The sequence below is a fragment of the Hyperolius riggenbachi genome, chromosome 10, assembly GCF_040937935.1.
Source record: "Hyperolius riggenbachi isolate aHypRig1 chromosome 10, aHypRig1.pri, whole genome shotgun sequence".
Lineage (NCBI taxonomy): Eukaryota > Metazoa > Chordata > Amphibia > Anura > Hyperoliidae > Hyperolius > Hyperolius riggenbachi.
In genome coordinates, this window is record NC_090655.1 from 30980177 (window position 1) to 30996237 (window position 16061).

The window sequence follows — 16061 nt, forward strand, 5'->3', positions numbered from 1 at the left end:
ACTGTGGGTGAGGAGGAGGTACCAACTCCTGCAGGGAGATCTCACCCCTGTGGGTGAGGAGGAGGTACCGACTACTGCAGGGAGATCTCACCACTGTGGGTGAGGAAGAGGTACCAACTCCTGCAGGGAGATCTCACCCCTGTGGGAGGAGACAGGTACAAATAAAAGCTCTCCATTGCAGGAGGAACAGAGACACAAAGGACTACGTTATGGAAGGAGGATACACATAATGAATCTCAGCATTGAAGAAGGGACAGAGAAAAACTACTATTTGGAAATATTAAAATTATGGAAGGAGAGGCGACACAAACTACTATATGGGAATATTACACTTTTGTGAGAGGAGACAGACTATTGTAGAGAAAAAAAAAAAACAACAACATTGTTGGAGGGGAGGAGACACAAACCATAGCAGGGAAATCTCTCCACTGTTGGAGGAGAGGCAACAATTCAGAAAAATCTCAACCACATTGGGGTATTTACGTGAATCAATTTTGAAATAATAAAAAAAAAACATACTTTCTTAAGGAGGGGGAAGGCTCTTGGTCCTATAGAGCCTTCCTGTTCCTCTCACGGTCTCGGAGTTCCAGCGCCGGCTCCCCGTTGAAATCCCCTGCGGCGGGAGGCTTCGGAAGTCTTCGGGAGCATGAGTGCTCTATAAGACGGACAGCTGTGTACTGCGCATGTGCCAGAGAGCGCGCTCACGCATGCACACTACGGAGCCACCAGTCTTTGGAAGCACTTGTTTTAATAACTACTCCACTTGGGATAGTTAAAAAGTAACTCCAGTGAAAACGTAATGAACAAAAGTGCTTAAATAATTTATGCATAATTATTGTAAAAATGAGTCCGTGTTTGCCCATTGTAAAATGTTTCCACTCCCTGATTTACATTCTGACATTTATCACATGGCGACATTTTTACTGCTGGCAGGTGATGTCAGTGGAAGGTGATGCGGCTTGCTTTTTTGGCAGTTGGAAACAGCTGTAAACAGCTGTTATTTCCCACAATGCATCAAGGCTCCTACAGTGTGATGTCAGCACCATGGTCCTGACATCACACTGTGGGAGGGGTTTCACCACAATATCAGCGATACAGAGTCCCCTGATGATCCGTTTGAGAAAAGGAAAAGATTTCTCATGGGAAAGGGGGTATCAGCTGCTGATTGGGATGAAGTTCAATTCTTGGTCACTCGCGCAGGAGGATTGCTCTGGCCCTGCTGGGCCGATTTTCACAATTCTTTTCCTACACGCAGCTAGCACTTTTCTAGCTGCGTGTGGTACGCGATCGCCGCCGCTACCCGCCGTGCCGCCCTGCAGGAAATCCCGGCAGTGATCGAAGAAGATAGGGGGATGCCGCTTGTCAGCGGCTATCATGCAGCTAGCGCTAGGCTAGCTACATGTTAAAAAAAAAAGGAAAAGTGCTGCGCTGCCCCCTTGCCGCAACAATTGGAACGGCAAGGGGGTTAAAGGAGTTATCAGGTAAATAACATAAATGAGGTTTACTCACCTGGGGCTTTCTCCAGCCCCTTGCAGCTGACTGTCCCACGCCAACCGCTCTGCTCCCTGCCGCTGTCCCGCTGCACTGTGCAGAGGCCGGAACTACTGTGCCTGCGCAGTGCGCCGTGGACAATGTGGCGATGATTGACAGTAGCGGCCGACCCCGCGGTTGGCCTCTGCACTGTGCAGCGAGACCAGGACAGCGGCGGGGAGCAGAGCGTTCGGCGTGGGACAGTCCGCTGCAAGGGGCTGGAGAAAGCCCCAGGTGAGTAAACCTCATTTTTGTTATTTAGCCTGATAACTCCGGCTTCATAAGCAGGCAGTTCAACAATCTGTGTGAAAGAGGCCCTGCAGTTACTGAGTGTGCGCACAATGTAAAGCAGCCTCGTGAATGTTTATTTGCCTCTTTACCACGCCACTCAGTGTAATGCTTACTCATCAGCTGGAACAAAATGTTTGATGTCAGCATGAGATGAGCCAGTTGACAGGACCTCAAGTCTGACACGCTGATTCCAGCAGGCACCCCAGCAGCTTGCCGTCCACCAATCTCGTAAGTCGTTCACAGCTTTTTAGGGATCTCCGTCCAGAAAGCTGGGGCGCATTATGCTGAGGGAGCGTACGGGCAGAAGAATAACTCCTGGCTGGAATCTTTGATCTGAGAGAAGATTATCCTCTGTGATTTGTGCGATTCTCAGCATGGGTCGCGATGTACGCGCAGTATGGTCATCAGCATGGGATGGGGAGGGAGGAAAGCATTCCCACCGTATCTCCAACGTGAACTCGCAAGCACAAAATCTTCACCAAACCCGGGCTGAGTAAACCTGTCAGTTTCCTGGCTTCTGCAATGAAATCAATCAAGAACACAAAAGGCCAGAATAAAAGGATAAAAAAAAGAAACTAAACCACTCTCACTGCTGACAGTGGATAAAGGCTGCAAAGGTCCACTTTGCAAAAAATTGTGGGGCCCCTTCCTCCCCTGAGACTATTACAGCAGTCTGAGTTCTGTGCATGTGGCACAAATAGAAATGATGTGTAAACACCAGAGGGCCACAGTAGCCAGTGTGTAAAGGCCCAAGAAAAAGAAAAAATACTGAAATACGAATGATGAACGACCAATAGTTCAGGTATCGTTCATGAAAATTGTAGAAAACTACTGCTTACGACTAATGATATGCAGCGTTTCTTGGGTGTTTCGACTTTCAATAGAGTTATCTCACGTGAGATAAGTGCACTGCACTCGCGCTGTAAATTCTTGGAATGCTTTGATGTCTCTCTGCTAGCAGAAAGTACAGAAACTGAAAGCAGAAGTCCTCTGTTATTGTCTCACACTGCCCCCAGTGATAAGTGGACATAAACACACTTTACAGCATTACTATATAGTAGCAAGCAAATGTAAAACATAAGAAATATAAAAAAAAATATGCTAAAATAAATTGACCTGAAGCACCTGCAATCCTCTAAATAAATTAGCTGCTAAAGGGTTAAACGATTATTAAACAATGTGTCCGCACCTCACCATCATTTTAAGATTCGTATCGGCAATTGGTCTTTTAAAAAACGCAACACATCAATCGCATCACGTCGCAAGATTACCTTTAAAGATGAATTGTGGAAAGATTGTTCATCGGTAATTTCACACAATTCATCTTTCAGTGGATACTTTGCTTTAGTCATCATTATCAGTGTTCGGATTATTGTTATCACAATCTTAAAAGACATATGGAGGCTGCCATATTTATTTCCTTTTAAAGTGGATCCGAGATAAACTTTTACTCATTGCATAATAGTGTTCCTTTCATATAGTTTATAGGGCATTCTTCAAGCCACATTTTTTGTTTTGTTTTAATACTCTAATTCCCTATAAACTAAACAAGCCACGCCCACAGCCCATTTTGTGCCTTGGCACTGTAGCAAGGGCTTATGGGAGCTCAGTCTGGGCAGAAGGAGGAGGAGGTTACTAGCCATTGATTTCAGAGGCAGAGGGGAGGAGGGAGGAGAAGAGGGGACTGAATTTACACACAGGCAAGCTGATAGCATCTCCAGCCCTCAGCCTGTGACAACGTGACAAACAGAACATGGCTGCTCTCATTGTATCACAGGAATAAATTATCAAACTGTTGAAGCTGTTTGCAGATAGATATGCTGTGTAAACTATCTAAACTTTAGATAAGATATACAGACAAGTTACTTGTTATAGTTAGTTTTTCATCTCGGATCCGCTTTAAACAATGCCAGTTGTATGAATAGTCCTGCTGCTCTATTCGGCTGCAATCCTATTCCTCACTTACTTTGCAAACCAGCATTGTAATAAAAAAAAAAAACCCGTTGACATTTTAAGTGTAAGTGCAAAACCAGACTCTGCTTTTGCGCAAATATTCTATACTTCCTTTATACTCTCCGTCCATGAACTTCCCAAATGCAGCTGAGAGAACAATTCCCAATAAAGGAAATATTCAATCCACTTCTATGTACTTACCTATACCATTAACGTCTTCTCCATCTTCATTTACAAGTAAATATTATACGCCTGCCAATTTCTATCCAATCGAATTCTGAGAGGCCGCTTTATACACCCGAGGTCAGAGCGATCTTCTGTAAAGTATATAACGCGCGGAGATAATGAAATGTGGTCACAAGGTGTCTGTTCCCTGATCTCCTGACCGCAAACACAGGGCACAGAAATACAACCTGTATGAAAGGAGCTGATCAAACATCGTTAATCCGCTCTATCCATCTTCAAATTTCACTTCCACTCCTCGTATACAAACAGCGTTAGGCAGCCGCCACAGTGAGGTCCCTGGAGTGTGGCCCACGCTGCATCTGTATTCCGCAGAGCGCTGGGCCGCGTGTACCTTATTACAGCCATTATTAAATCTGCGAGATGCTCGCCTTATTGAGTGTGCTGGAAGGCAAGTCCGTCATCACTACCCCAGTCTCCGGGGATCAGGAATCTTCTACCTGCCCTGATGTAAAACAAGGACCCCTCGCAATTCTGGTCTTCTCCATCAGCTTTCACGCGTCCGCTGGGAGCCCAACTCAATCCATCGCCTGGCTATGGCAAACAACGGTGGCAGCAGCACGATGGCAGTCCGGTCCCTATCAGGGCTGCGGGGGGCCGACCTTTGTCTCCCAATACAAAGTCTATAATGAGATTATTAATGGAATGTCCAGTACCACTTCTATAAATGTTCTACACATCTCTATAAACTGGAAACGCAAACACACATGAAATGCGCAGAGGGGAAGGCTCAACACAGCGCAATTCACCGGGATGTGCCGTCTACTTCTGCAAGGGTTTAACGCTTGATAGATCTACATAACGAGCATACGTCCTTCTATTCACACAGAGCTGTAACTACTAAATCATCATTAATATTATTATTATAGTATACAGTTCTATAAAACTGCCACATTTTCAATACAACTTTACAGAGTACATTGAACAAATTACATCACTAACTGGAAGGATCTAGGGCAAGGGTAGGGAACCTATGGCTCGGGAGCCAGATGTGGCTCTTTTGATGGCTGCATCTGGTTCAGACAAATCAGTAGGGGTTGATTCACTAAGTTACATTGCTCAAGCAGCGCAGCTTAGTGTGGCAGCGCAAGTAGAATTTTCAAAGTAGGCACGCTACTGCTGTAGTCACTACTAACTAACTCGAGCTTCCCTAAAACTAATGGCCGCTCCAATTGTCCCACTCCCACCCTGGACCAGTGACTTTGTAGTATGAGATCCCCGCACTTTGATTGGCCCAATAGGCTGCCTTTAACTTGACAGGAAGTTTATTGGGCCAAAGTGCAGGGATCTCATCCTATAAAGTGAATCAACCCCCAAATCAGCTAGCTAATTATACAAGCTATTAGTTGATATTTCTACTTTCTGGTCTCGGGGAAATTGCGGATGTTACTGAAACCCAAGAGAAGTTGAAGACGTGTCTGACACTACCGCTGCCAGGCAGACCAACTGTATACACATAACCATGGCAACAGGGACAGCCCTCTGCTGCACATGCGCACTGTCCCAGTTTGAAACATATTCTATGGCTCTCACGGAAATACATTTTAAAATATGTGGCGGTTATGGCTCTCTTAGCCATACCCCTGATGTAGGGAATTCCTTTGCTGGTCGAGTTGCCCAACGTCCCCTGGGTACAGAGAGAACGGGAGCCCAATGGTGTAGCACCATTAGGTATTGGTTCAAATGTAGCAAATTAGGAAAAATACTCACAAAGGTGGAATTCAGAATCCTGCAACCACCGTATAAGCCTGTGGTAAAATGACTGTCCCTGCTCGGTATTGCAGGCCAATCAGGAAACGGAATGGTCGCTCCCCTTGAATCTTTCCGTTTATAAAAAACTGTAAAGATAAAACCTCCTATGGAGGTCTAGATTAAGTAAAATGTAATGGTTTGGAGGTGTCCAATGTGACAAAATTCTATTCTAGATTATCTACAATTCTATACAGATAAACGAGAGAGAGGCAAATTGCTTACTTGCTTATAGATATAAAATTGCTTCTAGAATTGAAGACACTCTAGAATACATTTTTGCTACACCGGGCTCCTCCAATCCAGTAGGTTTTACTCTACATCACTAACTGATTTTCACTAAAGCCTTGTAGACATGCTAGAATTCAGGCCTGTCAAACTCCAGTCCTCACTGGCCACACCCATGCCAGTGTTTAGGATGGACTGAAAAATTGAGAAATGGCTTCTACTTGGTGATCCCCACCATTCCGGATTCAGCCCCATCAATTAATTTGAGCTGTGCCGAAAATGTGTGAAGACTTCAGCCCTCGAGAACTGAAGTTCAACATCCCCTGAGCTAGTTGGTTATCAGTTGAGGTAACTAGTCAGGGCTGCTTCTGCTGAGAATTTGCGCATATACACTGGCTGCTAATACTCCACGTTTCCTCAGCCAGCAATCTGCATATCAGATCAACTCAGCAAGTGCTGGTTGAGGGCACTGTTTTCTTAAAGGAGAACTGTAGTGAGAGGTATATGGAGGCTGCCATATTTATTTCCTTTTAAGCAATACCAGTTGCCTAGCAGCCCTGCTGGTCTATTTGGCTGAAGTAGTGGCTGAATCACACCAGAAACAAGCATGCAGCTAATCTAGTCATATCTGTCAAAATTGTCAGAAAAACCTGATTTGCTGCATGCTTGTTCTGGGTCTATGGCTACAAGTATTAGAGGCAGAGGATCAGCAGGATAGCCAGGTAACTAGTATTGCTTAAATGGAAATAAATATGGCAGCCTCTATACATCTCTCTACAGTTCTCCTTTAATCACACTGCCCACTGTCTGCCCTTCCCCTCCAGCTCCCCGTTGGAACAGAATGTGTCACTAGCCTACAAGCTAGCTAGCCACAATGTTGCCCAAGGGATAGCGTCCCCATTCCTGCCAGGCGACAGTCCTTGTATGCCTGTACAAGGCCTAATTGATCTGTAAAAGTTGTGGGGAACCCACTTAGTGCAGCAGCATACTGATAGGATGTGGAAAGAAACTGAAGCACAGACAGGACACCTATGGCAACACAGGGAGAGGATACAAACGTCATGCAGATAAGGATAATGGCCGGGTTGGGATTGGAGCCTGGGACTCTAGCAGCACTGAGTGCAAGCCACTAATGATAATGGCCGGGTTAATGGCCATGTCCCTCCGATCTTCCTGTCCCCGCCCGCGGCCACTTCCGGTTTCGCCGTCACCGGCCATCAGGCTGGGAGCGCGAGTGATTCTTTGCGTTCCCAGCCACAATATCACCCCCTATGCAGCTATTGCGGCAAGGAAGTCCTTGCCGCAATAGCAGCATAGGGGGAGATATTGTGGCTGGGAACGAGAAGAATCACTCGCGCTCCCAGTCTGACGGCCGGTGACCTGAATTATTGCAAATTCTTTCTGTTTTAAGAAAGCAAACTTTTGTTTTTCTTACAGGAAATAATATAGACTTTACAGTCAAGCTCTGCATTGCTCTGGCATGGTCAGCAGAAGTAGCAGAGTGGTCTCCATGCTATTCTGCACAGCTCTCATGCACCAGACACAGCAAGCACTCATTCTATTAGCACACTCACCCTCACGGCTGACACTCACGGGGATTGGAGTCAGCATCCCCCCACCTCTTCTCGGGATGGGGATAGGGAGTGCAGGATTAATAGGCTCTACCATAGATCTACAGAGCTGAATGGAGAAGCCGAGGGGTTAAGTACGGCCTGATTACTCATTTCCTGGAATTTTCACCAGAAGCCGAGGTGAAGGAGGAGAAGGCAGGTGAATCGCCATTACCACCCCCACCTGCCAGATGTGAGCAGAGAGGCCCGCTGGTGCCAGTTACCAAAGTGCTCTCTTCTGCTGCTTGCCTGACTCTTAAAGGGACTGCCATCTAACTCCAGACACCACTACGCCTAATAACCCCCTGGTCACTGAAAAGGCTTACAGTATGTGGATCTGAGGGTGTCATTTAGCCCATGTGCATTGTGCAGATTAAAAAAAACAACTTAACTGAATATCGATAATGCTGCAACCAGGGATGTTGGCCTACATGAGAGTTCTCTGTGCACTGCTGCAAAGTTTAGTACAGCAAGTTCAATCAATGTCCTGCTATAGAAAACAGAAAAGTGCCTTCTTAAAACAGAAGGTATTAAAGGATAGCCGAGGTGACATGTGACATGATGAGATAGACATGCATAGGTACAGTGCCTAGGACACAAATAATTATGCAGTGTTCCTTTTTTACTTTCTCTGCCTGAAAGAGTTAAATATCAGGTATGTAAGTGGCTGACTCAGTCCTGACTCAGACCGGAAGTGACTACAGTGTGACCCTCACTGATAATAAATTCCAACAATAAAACACTTTCCTAGCAGAAAACGGCTTCTGAGAGCAGGAAAGAGATACCAAGGGTCAATAGTGCATAGATTTTAGCTCTAGCATACTTCAATGAATGTGTCATTGAGCAAAAACAATAAAACAGTTAACACTTGAAAAGCAGATTTAATCATAAAATAAAACTGTGTAATATCTTAAAAAGTCATTTTTTTAAGAAAAAGAGGAGGAAGGAGGATCGGCACAAAAGAAGAGGCAGGAGGATCGGCACTGCAAGTGACTTGTTTCCAGAGTGAGGCACACTAAACGGTGAGGTACAAAAAATGTAGCACATACATGCAATCAAATACAACATATACAACATACCAGTGCTGCGGAGTGTGCTGGGCACTAATCGCTTGACGCCGTTTCACACTAACATGCGCTTCCACGGAGGATCATTTTTGCGCAAAATGGTCATCAGGCGACTAGTGCCCAGCATGTTGTATTTGATTACATGAATGTGCAACGTTTTTTTTGTACCTCACCCTGTGCAACGTTTATTGTGCCTCACTCTGGAAATAGAAGTCCCTTGCAGTGCCGATCCCTCAGTGTTCTCCCCAGGCTCTTTTAGCTGGGTGCTCCGCCCGGCTAGTTTTGGTGACCACCCGGCTGTCATCGGCTCACCGCCTTCTCTTCTGTACGCAGACTGGTGCAGAGAAGGGCAAGCCCTGCATTCTCTCTCTCTTGCCCCACCCGGCTACTTTTTCATGCCACCCGGCTACTTTTTCATGCCACCCGGCTACTTTTTCATGCCACCCGGCTACTTTTTTCATGACACCCAGCTGAAAAATTTTTTTGGGGAGAACACTGTCCCTCCTTCCTCCTGTTTTGTCCCACAATGCATCACTGCTGAATATGCAAATCTCCCTTTGTTGTCTCTGAAAACAGACACACCACTGGAATGCAATGATGTGTCAGCTTGTTGATTGTACAGAGCCACAATAATCCAACATGCATACAGACTGTTTGTTGAGCCTCATCAGTGCATGGCATGGATTAATGTGGCTCTATGTGGACTTGGAACACCCAGACTTGTAAGGTTCTAAAGAGGACCGAAAAAAAACGGTTCTTACTAAAATGCTATGCAAAGCAGAAATTTGCCTGCTTAAAACAGAACAAGGTTGCAATGTGCATATGAGGTGCCCCATAATGCATCACTGCTGAATATGCAAATTATCCCTTTGTTGTCCCTGAAAAATATCCACACCTCCAGAACCGCTGGAATGCAGTTATGTGGAAACTTGTTAATTGTATGCATATTGGATTAGTGTGGCTCTGTACAGACTGTTTCAGGGCTGGAACCCACTACGGCGATTTTCCTGAGCGTTTAGGGAGAGATTCAAACCGCTAGCGATTTCCCTAAACGCTCAGCTAATGTTAATGGATGGGCCAAATTTCACTGGAGCGATGGCGATCACCAAAATCGCAAACGCAGGACATGCAGCATTTTTAGCGATTAGCGTTACTGCAATGCAAAGTATAAAAACGCTGGCATAATCGCTCGTTAAAACCTACACAAAGCAATTTTGCTGCGTTTTGACATTACTGCACACTGTAAAAAAAAAAAAAAAATGTAAATTATTTGAAAGGTCCCATCGGAATTAAAACCGCTAATCGCTACACAATCGCTGGCAAAAAGCTGACACTTTTTAAAAACGTTCATCATACAAAATGCTAGCGATTGCGATTAGCGATTTGTAGTGTGTTCCAGGCCTCAGAATAGTTGGTCCTCATCAGTGCATGGCATGGATTAAAATGACTCTAGGTCTATTAGGTAGGACTTGAAACACCCAGAGTTACAGCTTGCTGGGCAATCTGTAACTGTGCTGCAATATGAAAACCAACCTTCAAAAAGGAGAGGAGAAAACTCAGAACTCTCTTTGGATAAGTTCCACTGAGATGAAGGTTCAACAATAATTACAATTAATATGGGGGAGTCCGGTCTGATGTCCGGTCTGATGAGATTAAGGTGGTACTCCAGTGACCGGGAAAAAAAAAAAAGACAGGGAAAACAGACCAGGAGCACCAATAGGGTAGCATTTCCACAAACAAGGGAAATTATTACACAAACAAATACAACTTACACACACTGGTTGCTATTGGCAAACACTGTTTTGAGCATGTGGAGATCTCAGTCTCCACTGGGATGAAAAGTCCTGTTCCGGACTTGTGTTGCACCCCAATTGAAAAAAATGTTCACTGGAACCACTGATTATTGGCTGCAGGGATGAGCACTAAGAGGGAAACTAGACTATACTGGGTGGAACTGGGAGGAGGCACCCCAATGTGAGAGTCAAAAGACAATGTTGGTGTTAGTAAGGAACAATCTTATCTCATTGTGGACGTTAAAGAGAATATTTATTGGACACCAATATAAATGACACATTTCTCGGGTTTCGGCCGCTTCTTCAGGTTAATAACACGGTGTCTTATCTTCCTGGAGTATCACTCCTCACTCATGCTGCAGGGTGATAAGACATCTTGTTATTAACCTGAAGAAGTGTCTGATTCCCATGAAACGCGACATTTATATTGGCGTCCAATAAATTTACTCTTTAACCTCCACAATGAGGAAAAGTTGTTCCTAACAGCAACATTCTGACACTCACATTGGGACGCCTACACTCACCCAGTATAATTACAATTAAAACTTCTCATACGGTCTCGGAAGTCCCTTTTAGTTTTGCAATTCACAATAAAATCTGACAGCATTTCTAACCTTTCCCCACTCCTTCCAAAATGAAAATAAAAAAAAAGTTGGGCCGGAGCTCTGCTCAAGTCCGAGGAGCAGACGTAATGTGAGCACCCCTCCCCCCACCTCCGATTCTAATAAAAAGGCGTAGAGAGCGATCAGTGTGGCTGTGTTTACATTATCAGTCGGTTACAGAATCTGCGCCGGAGCTGCATTTAATTCATCACTTGTCATGCTCGCCTCTGCCCGTTTATTTTGGTTTTAATTTCACAGCTGAAGCCGCTGCTTTGATATCTGACAAGCAGAGCAATTTGGAAAGTTGATGGGCTCCCCAGAGCTTTTCCACAGCCGAATATTATTCTGGGCTGAGGTGAGGGGGTTGTCCCTCCCCAACACCACTGAAGATTGACACCTGCTGCGCTGTGGGTTCAGGTGTGCGAATGCCGGGTACAGCCAGCGTACGTGTCACCGTGTCTTCTGTACAAGCAGAGGAGGTGCGTCATTACCTGTGTCACCGAGAAGGCCTCCGGGATTCAAGCTCTCAGCTCCGGACGAGACCTGCACAGATTTAGAAGAAAAAAAAAGTCGAAATGTAAAATAAACGAAACCTCCATAACAGACACATCACAATATAAACATACACTAATCTGGGATACCTTATCCTGAGGGGCGGCTGGAGCTAATTAATCCCACCAGATCTTGCTACAAAAACAAACTTTCCCCTCCTGCTGGAATCCGTTCAGGAATACGTCTTTATGCCGCGCACCGCACCTGACCAAATTGACCCCGACCACAATATCCACACAAAAAAACTCAAACAGGAGGAGTAAAAGGCGACTACACAGACCAGCAGTAATAGCTATGGCATGAAGAAAACATTTCTTCTGATTGGGAAAGAAACCATAGGCGACGCCTTCAATCCTCTACGGGTAAAAACCTATGCCTTAGAGTAGGGTACTTCAGATGTGACGCACATTATAAACACAATATTATATTCTCCATCTATCGTCATATTTGCAAATGTCTGTATATAGAACAGAAAGAAATCCATTCAAAAATAAAATAAAACAAAAACCCTGCACTGCTAAGATCATGAAAAAAAAAAAAAATTTAGAACACCCCAGAAGACCCGTAAAAACATTTAATCTCTCACTCAATAACAGTTTTCCCTTTTAATGATAAAGAAACAACAATAACTTTTTTAACCCTCCTGGCGGTTTGGCAAAATCCGCCAGGGGGCAGCAAATACGTTTTTTTTTATTTTTTTTTCATGTAGCGAGACGAGGTCTCGCTACATGATAGCCGCTCAGCGGCATCCCCCCAGCCCCAAAGAACGGGATCTCCTGGAGGGCTTCCCCCGTCGCCATGGCGACGGGGCGCGATGACGTCACCGACGTCGCGACGTCAAAGGGGACTCCGATCCACCCCACGGCGCTGCCTGGCACTGATTGGCCAGGCAGCGCACGGGGTCTGGGGGGGGGGGGCGGGGGCGGCTGCGGCAACGTGTATAGCGGCGGATCGGCGGCGATCGGGCACTGCACGCAGCTAGCAAAAAAAAATTATGCAAATCGGCCCAGCGGGGCCTGAGCGGTGCCTCCCGGCGGCATAGCTTACCGCCAGGGAGGTTAATGCAGAACTACCACTTGAGGACCGCAGTGTTAAACCCCCCTAAAGACCAGGCCATTTTTCTGTTAATAGGCCACTGCAGCTTTAACGCCTCGCTGCACAGCCGCACAACTCAGCACAAAAGTGATTCCCCCCTCTCTTTTCTCCCCACCAAATCTCTGTTGGTGGGGTCTGATCGCTCCCCCGATTTTTTTTATATTTTTTTTTTTTTATTATTAAATAAAATTTACCTATTTGTTTTTTTTCCAGAAATCCCTCCCTCCCTCCCTCCAGCCAACCAATCACGGCGATTGGCTGTCATAGGCTTCAGCCTATGAGAGTGGATCGCACTCCTGGGCCCCGGGGGACAGCTGTGTCACATGGCTGTCCCCAATACAGCGCTGCTTTAGATCGCAGCGCTGTACAGCCTAATTACACAGAGGTTTCGCCGTCTAACAGTCTCCGAGCGGCTATCGCCACTGGGAGACTGAAGGCGGAGTGGAGCTCCGCCTTCCAAGCAGAGATTTGCACGCAATCTCCTGCTAGCCCCATAGAAGGCTGTTCATGCCAATCAGCGTGGAGCGGTCCTGGGGCTCCCGCCGCGTTCACGCCAATTGGCATGGAGCGGTCGGCTAGTGGTAATGTTTTATTAAAGAGGCCCTGTAGTGACATATAGAAGAATGTAGTAAATTATTCAGGATACTCATTTTCCTGGTTTTACCATCAGAAACAATGTCTATATACTGCTGTACATTGGTATGTAGCCCCGCCCTCCCAGTAATATTAGCCTAGGCTCATTAGTTGTACAGCATTCTCCCACCCCAAGCATTCTGGGAGACCAGGTATATTCGCTACTTTAGAACTCTCAGTAAACATTCCGCAGAGATCACCTGCCAGTACTAAAGGTGTGGCAACCTGTGAAAACTTTCAGAAACTAAATCAGTGAGAGAAATTATTTTACAATAGGAACACTGACCAAATAATCTATAAATGTACCGGTATATAGTAGTCCACAAATATATTTGTTAACCCAATTACACTCCCACTATTCCCAACTGATATATCTGGGCAGGAACTGTTTTTGGCCTCTTTCACAGTAGGACGTTAAAGTCGCACGTTATAAAATATTATAACGCACAGCAATACAAAGTCTGTGCGTCATTCACAGTGCACACGTTGCGTTGTGTGTAACGTGTAGCAATATTTAGAAGCAAGAAGTTATAAACCAGGATGATACCATTTATTGGCTAACTAAAAATGAATAAAAATAAGCAAGCTTTCGGCCTTGCAGCCTTCGTCTGGCTTATATGCTGTTAGTTTGCAAACTGGTGGTACAGACAGCTTATATACATGCAACATCAAAAGGGAGAACAGATATTTTTAACACGGTACAATACCCTACTGCAATATTTAGAAAGTGCTGCATGCTGTGCGTTTAGCAATACATTTGCTAAGCGCTGCGTAATATGTTGGCGCTTTATAAATACAATAAATAATAATAATAATAATAATAATAATTTGCTGCGTTATGTGTTGCACATGCTCAATTTTTTTTATGTAATGCATGCGCCGTTTTTGTTCCATCAGTATGCAATGAAAACCGCGCACCAAGAGACACAACGCAGTGCAAAATAACGTCCTATTTCATAACCTACATGCGCTGCGTTAGAGGCACGTTGTGCGACTTTAACGTCGCATCAAACGCAACGTCCCACTGTGAAAGAGGCCTAAAGGGGAACTTTGCTGAAAGATAGTAGTAGAGGGAAAAAATCTAATCAATAGATTGCAAAGTGAGAAGTAAAAAAATAGAAGATAGATCAAGAAATGATTAATATTCTCCGTGTCATTTGCAGATGTTGTTTGATCTACTATGAGCCTACAGGTCATCTTCTTTACTGCTGGCAGATAAGAGGGGGGGGGGGGGGGGGAATACAGAAAGCACCAACTGCCATCATCTATACACACACCCAGTAACAATGGTTGATTGAGCTTTTAGGGGAGGATTTCTACTGCATAAGGTGTGGTTAGATCTTTCTGTTAAAGAGGAACTTCAGCCTAAACAAACATACTGTCATTAAGTTGCATTAGTTATGTTAATTAAAATAGATAGGTAATATAATCCCATCCCGTTTTAAAAGAACATGCAAATGATTGTAATTTTATGAGGGCAGCCATCTTTTTGGCTGAAAGGAGGTGGCGGGGAGCATGAGACAGTTCCAACTGCCCTGTGTCCTGATCACCCCTCCCAGTTGCTAGGCAATGAGAACAACAAAATCAGAAATCCCATCATGCTTTACACAGAATCAGGGAAAAAATGCCTGGGCAGTTTTCTTTGATGGGGCGGAGCTTAGCTTCTGTGCAGCTAAAAATTAGCTTTGGTAAAAAAAACAAAGTTCTGATGCTGTGAAACTGTTAAACACCAAGCTTTTCAGTTCTGCTGAGTAGATTTTTAGTCTGGAGGTTCACTTTAAGGTGTTCTCTAATAGAGGATTGACTACCTACAGAGCAATTTGATTTGAGAAGTTTAATTGCACCTTAATTGCCCATTGACAGTACAATTTTATGGTCCATTTTAAACTACAATCAGTTTTTTTCAATAGGAAAAAAAAAATCAACTGGAAATGATCATTTGTGGCCAACAATGGGATTCTAACACCCCCCCCCCCCCCCCCCCCCCCCCCGATTTCTACAAAGAAATGGATGTATCTGTCACATACAGAAGAATCAACCATACTTTATGAGCCATGTACTCTATTACAATTTCTAGGGAGGCCCTACACAGTATCAGTACTGTGTACCTAATAAAGTGCTAAGTACGGTAAATGTTATATGTAAAGTCATTTAAAGTGGACCACTGCTGTAAATTCCAAAGTGAAAAAGAGCCAGAATTGCACTTACTATGACTACTGCCCTTTTATTTTGTAAACCCAATGCAGCAACAGAGGACTTCTGCATTAAAGCGATCCCGAGCCAAAGCTCAGGATCAAAATCAGATACTCACCTTAAAGAGAAACCGTAAGAAAAAGTCATCCCAATCAGCTGATACTGTAGTGAAACCCATCCTACAGGAAACTGTGAGGACCATGGTCCTGGCAGTTTCCTGTCTGTCAACTTTGTTGCATTGTGGGAAATAGCGGTTTACAGCTGTCTCCAACTGCCAAATAAGCAATCAGCAGCTACTTCCACTGACATCACCTGACACCACGTGATAAATGTCAGAATGTAAATCAGGGAGAGGAAAGCTTTTTCGATGAACAATGGCAAACACTGACAATCATTTATACATAAATTATTGTAAAAATGAAACACTTTTTAATTACATTATTTTCATTGGAGTTCCTATTTAAGAGAGGGAAGCCTCAGGATCCTATTGAGGCTTCCCTCTCTACTCAGATGCTGAGCGCG

At 44.7% G+C, this 16061-nt stretch overlaps 1 protein-coding gene across 3 annotated transcripts in view; it reads right to left on the reverse strand.

The window, feature by feature from the left end:
* Window positions 1–16061, reverse strand: part of LOC137533948 (uncharacterized) — a 238874-nt gene that overhangs the window by 80211 nt on the left and 142602 nt on the right. For all 3 annotated transcript variants that reach the window (XM_068255268.1, XM_068255267.1, XM_068255269.1), the window contains exon 12: window positions 11558–11609. In XM_068255268.1, the coding sequence (XP_068111369.1) occupies window positions 11558–11609 (52 nt within the window). The remainder of the gene's footprint in view (window positions 1–11557; window positions 11610–16061) is intronic.